At 47.7% G+C, this 4,990-nt stretch overlaps 1 protein-coding gene across 9 annotated transcripts in view; it reads right to left on the bottom strand.

Moving 5' to 3' along the window:
• Positions 1-4,990, bottom strand: part of Zc3h4 (zinc finger CCCH-type containing 4) — a 36,480-nt gene that overhangs the window by 12,550 nt on the left and 18,940 nt on the right. For all 9 annotated transcript variants that reach the window (XM_031385445.1, XM_031385446.1, XM_031385444.1 and 6 more), the window contains 4 exons: positions 3,589-3,811; positions 2,480-2,631; positions 1,843-1,939; positions 1,612-1,749 (listed from right to left, as the gene is read on the bottom strand). In XM_031385445.1, the coding sequence (XP_031241305.1) occupies positions 1,612-1,749; positions 1,843-1,939; positions 2,480-2,631; positions 3,589-3,811 (610 nt within the window). The remainder of the gene's footprint in view (positions 1-1,611; positions 1,750-1,842; positions 1,940-2,479; positions 2,632-3,588; positions 3,812-4,990) is intronic.

Below are 4,990 nucleotides of genomic sequence, written 5' to 3'. Positions count from 1 at the left end.
TTCTTGTCAGACTGCTGGTGGGGCTTGTCATGATCACTTCGCCGGTAGCTTCCACCACCACCACCATCCTGTGAGAAATGTAGAAGAAGAGAAGATGGGAGTACATTAAGTGTAGAGAGAACAGGACAGGTATAGACAGCTCCTATCACACCACATGCAAAACAGTACTTAGATGGGAAAAATTCTGGCCCCTGGCTGTGCAGGAATGCACCCCTGCTAGAGCTGGTAGCCAAGAGTTTTCTAGAAATTCTCCTGAACATCAGAGTGCACCATGTTATCCTTCCTACTTTAGAAACTCAAGATGGCTTCAGGAACTGCTTAAGTACTGTTTTAAACAGAGGACTGTACCAGAAGGGCATCACCTGGGAAACAGGTGAATACTGATCAGGTAGATTACCTGATCAGTATTCACCTGTAAGGGTTGATCAGGAAGGGACAGGATCAGCCTTCACACAAGAGCTCATTAGAAAACAACAAGCCTGCTGGGCGGTGGTGGCACACACCTTTGATCCCAGCACTTGGGAGGCAGAGGCAGGCAGATTTCTGAGTTCGAGGCCAGCCTGGTCTACAAAGTGAGTTCCACGACCGCTAGAGCTACACAGAGAAACCCTGTCTCAACAAACAAACAAACAAACAAACAAAAAAAAAAAAAAAAGAAAAGAGAGAAAAACAAGCCAGAGTGGTGGTGACACATGGCTTTAGTCCCAGCACTCAGGAGGCAGAGGCAGGCTGATCTGTGTGTCTAAGGCCAGCCTGGTCTACAGAGTGAGTTTCAGGACAGCCAGGACTACACAGAGAAACTCTACCTTAAAAAGAAAGAAAGAAAGAGAGAGAGAGAGAGAGAAAGAGAAAGAAAGAGAGAGAGAGAAAGAAAAGAAAAGAAAGGAAAGAAAAACACCAACCCCAAATGAATAAATGAATGAATGATGGTAAGATAAAATAAAGAAAACAACGACAACAGATCTCAAAGTTGCCTCAGATAACAGGGACTGGAGAGACTGATCACTAGTTAAGACTGGAAAACAGCTGGGCAGTGGTGGCATGGGCCTTTAATCCTAGCACAGAGGCAGGCGGATTTCTGAGTTCGAGGCCAGCCTGGTCTACAGAATGAGTTCCAGGACAGCCAGGGCTACACAGAGAAACCCTGTCTTGAAAAGCCAAAAAAAAAAAAGGACTAGAAAACAATTTGTTGCTCAGTAGATCTCTGAATTCAAGGCCAGCTTGATCTACAAAGTGGTTTCCAAGACAGCCATGGCCTACAGAGAAACCCTGTCTGGAAAAAGACTTAAAAAATAAGAAAAAGAAAAAAGAAAAAAGGAAGGAAGAAAAAAAGAGATAAAAGAAAAAAGAAAAAGGAAAAAAGAGAATGAGAAAGAACTGGCTGGTCTTCCAGAGGACCTAGATTAAATTTCAACTCCTCACATAGTTATTCACAACTGTTTACAACTCCAGTCTCAGAGGATCCAATGACCTTGTCTAGCCTCTTGGGTACCAGGCACATATTTGGTACACAGACACAGGCATCCAGGCAAAACACCCATACACAGAAAAATAAATAAAATTATGAAACATAACACAGAGAATGCACATCAGATCTCAGGAGTATACTCACGCCCATGTCATCATCGTAGAAGTCCTCGTCATCATTCATCCCGCCCTTGCTCATTCCGCCTCTGCCGCCTCGACCTCGGCCCCGGCCCATCCCCTTTCCTCTGCCTCGGGAACCGCGGCCTCGGCCTCGACTTAATCCTGTGGAGAATCAGAGAAGGGATTTAACTTCTCCCACTAAGGCAAGCAGTTTCTGCAGCCCAGCCAGCATATCCACACGGAGCCCTTGCCCACCTCGACCTCGGCTGTCCTTGGACCTGCGGTACTGGTTCAGCTCCTTGGAATAGTCATCGTAATCATCGTCTCCCATGGGCTCCTCACTTTCTCCATACTGGATTCCAAAGAAAACAAGGCAGAAGTGTCATGCTAGAGACAACACTGAGTTAACACTGAGTGGCACCATGTGTGGTGGGTGGTCCCAAAACCTCCACTTGAAGCCTTTTCACTTAGATGGACTCTAACTCCATCAGGCAGAGTCAGTCAGAGGGCTTCTGGGCACAAGGGACAGCTGTACTCCAAGAACTGGGTCACACAATGGATCCAGAAGGCAGGGACAGAATGGCGTGCATTCTATGCATCCCTCCTGTGCCTGCCGTAAGAGGCAGGAGACATTCTAGAAGACACAGAGAAGCCCTGCCTCACAACAGGGTTTTTGCTATCTACCTTTTCCTGCTTTAGCCACTAAGGTTTTTTTTTTTTCTTTCCAAGAGGAACCTTTTAAAAGTGTGCCTGTCATTCCAAGCCTTCCTTCCCTTGGGTACCCCACCTACATCCTCCTTAGTCTTAGTCTTACCATGCCCACCCAAAGGACTTGTAGCCCAGAGAACCTGCCAATCACACTGCTGGCCCCAAAAGCTATGGAATACTTTACCTCTATCTCCTCTTCATACAAGTCCTCTTCGTCCTCTGGGTGCTCTCCCATGGAGCCTCTGCCTCGGCCTCTGCTGCCCCTGCCCATGCCTCGGCCTCGAGATCCTCCTCGGCTCCCACGGCCCCTGTAGCCCCTGCCTCGGCCTCGGCTACCTGTTGGGTATCATGTGGAATAGTGAGCCTCACATGGCTAGAGACTACAATAACAAGGAAGATAGGGTCCCATGCCCATGTCTTCCTTGAGGCCCCCTCCTTTAGGAAGCCATCCAAGCTGGTCCATGAAGATCACAGTGCTTGTAGTTCCCTCGAAGGGGTGACTTGACACTCTGAACACACAGCTACTCCTGTCCTCACTAGCTAGACTCTCACTGTCTATTCATGGCTGCATTGTTCACTCTCCAAGACAGCAGGCCCTATGTGGCTAAAAACCCCAGACCTATGGAAGGTCCCAACTGGAAGATGCATACCAGATTTTAAAGACTTAAGAAGAGAACAGCACAGTCTTGGTGTCTGTTGTGGACTCTGGTACAATTCAAGTGTGAGTAAACGAGAGGCCCAGACCAGGGCCTGCACAGTAGAGCCAGCTGTATACGTGTCCGAGAGCAAACATGGAAATAGCACTTTCAGCAGTAATCTGGACCACAAGTCCAAGAACCCAAGCTGGAAGATCTTTAGAAGCCTCTATTAGCTGGCTGAGTTTTGTTTTTATTTTGTGTTTTTTAAAAGAACCCTTAAAGGAGATTGCCTTTCCTCATCTTGCCTTATGCCTTGGGCTACAAGTTTATCAGCTTTTTGGGGTCCAAGGTTCAGAGGTAAACACCTGGTCGAGTGATGAGAAGCCCAGGACTGGAGGGAAGCAGATCTCCAGCTCTCCTCAGTCTGGCCCAGATGGGGGACCCTTGCTGTTCCTGCTGTGTCTGTTATCCCAAGCCCTGAGTATATAATTTTTGTGCACTTCAGCTATCTTTGAGTGACTGCCTAGCTCTCTTGGATAAGGTTCAGTATAAGCTGGCTGCAGCAGTCTCCTTGACTCCTTAATCTCCAACCACACCAACCACACTGGCCCTGGAGAAACACTGGGAGGGAGGGGAGAGGAGGGGAAGGGCTCACCTCTGCCCCGGCTGCTGCCCTCCTTGGCACGCCGGTACTGGTTCAGCTCTTTGGTGAAGTCATCATAGTCTTCCTTACCCATGTCCTCCTCTTCATCTCCCTCATACTCCCCATACTGCTCATTCTCGTAGTCCTCGTACATGCTGTAGCCCTTGCTATCCATCTTGGAGTAGGACTTCTTGGGCAGGGGTGTGTTGTGTGATGAGGAGTATTGCTGGTGGGACTGTTCAGGTGAGAGTAGGGGAGAGAGTGAGCCAGTGCACATGACCTGGATCAGGCTACTTAGGTCACCTCAGTTCTCAGAACTTGTGCGTTTGTCTGGAGTCTCTACTGTCCCTGGTTTACCACAGGTTCTTGGCCTCTCTCAAGACATGTTTACCCCGATGGGCTGGGAGACAGCATTACATCCACATGTCTGTCTTTAAGAAATGGGCCAAGGTTTAGAAAGAAAAGAGGAACAGGAACCCACTTTCCCTGGAGAAGCAAGGACAAAGATGCAGAGTGAGCAGAGCTAAGGAGAAGCCCAGAGTCAGGAGGAGGGGTTTCCTTGTGCAAGCTTTCCCTAGGGCCTCTGATTTCAATGACTAGCCTGCTTGGTAGCCATAGCAGACTGCTATTTCCAAAGATACCTTCCAAGATGCCTTTCAAAAGGTGAAGTGTGGCACATTCTGTCAATGAGGACTGCCTTAGCAATGGAAGCTATAGGCAATGAAAACATTTTACTGTATTGTAGTTTTGAGACAGTGTCTTAGGTACCCTAGCCTGGAACTCTTTTTTGTTTTTTTTGTTTTTTGTTTCCTATGCAGGGGAAGTGGGGAGGTAGTAATGGTGGTGGTTCAAGATGTTTTTTTTCTGTATAGGCCTGGTACTCTTGGCCTGTCTCCATATCCCAAGAGTTGGGATTACAGGCCTGAACCATCATACTGGCTTTAAACACATTGCTAAGGCAAGGTGTAATGACCTTTGTCTATAGTCCCAATCAACATGGGAAGCTGAGGTAGAAAAACTGCTTGAGCCCAGGAGTTCACAATTGCCTTCCCTGGGTAAAAGTAAAAATTTGGTCTCAAAACTGAAAACAAAAAACAAAACAAGACAACAAAACAAAACAAAACAAAGCACCCTACTTCTCAGCATATTTATAAGAAAAACCTAGCCATGACCATATGCTATAAAATATACCATTCGGTGGCTTTGGTGACAAGGCTGGGGGTTGGGGGTTAAGGCAGTAAAAGCACTGTACACAAATCTCAAGAAGCTCCTGAAAGCCAGCGGTGGTGGCGCATGCCTTTAGTCCCAGTATGCCTTTAGTCCCAGCACTTGGGAGGCAGAGGCAGGTAGATTTCTGAGTTCAAGGACAGCCTGGTCTGCAGAGCCCAAGACAGCCAGGGCTACACAGAGAAAC

Source organism: Mastomys coucha, unplaced genomic scaffold, assembly GCF_008632895.1.
Source record: "Mastomys coucha isolate ucsf_1 unplaced genomic scaffold, UCSF_Mcou_1 pScaffold21, whole genome shotgun sequence".
Lineage (NCBI taxonomy): Eukaryota > Metazoa > Chordata > Mammalia > Rodentia > Muridae > Mastomys > Mastomys coucha.
Note: the sequence above shows the minus strand (reverse complement) of the source record. Positions and strands in the feature narration are given on the sequence as shown.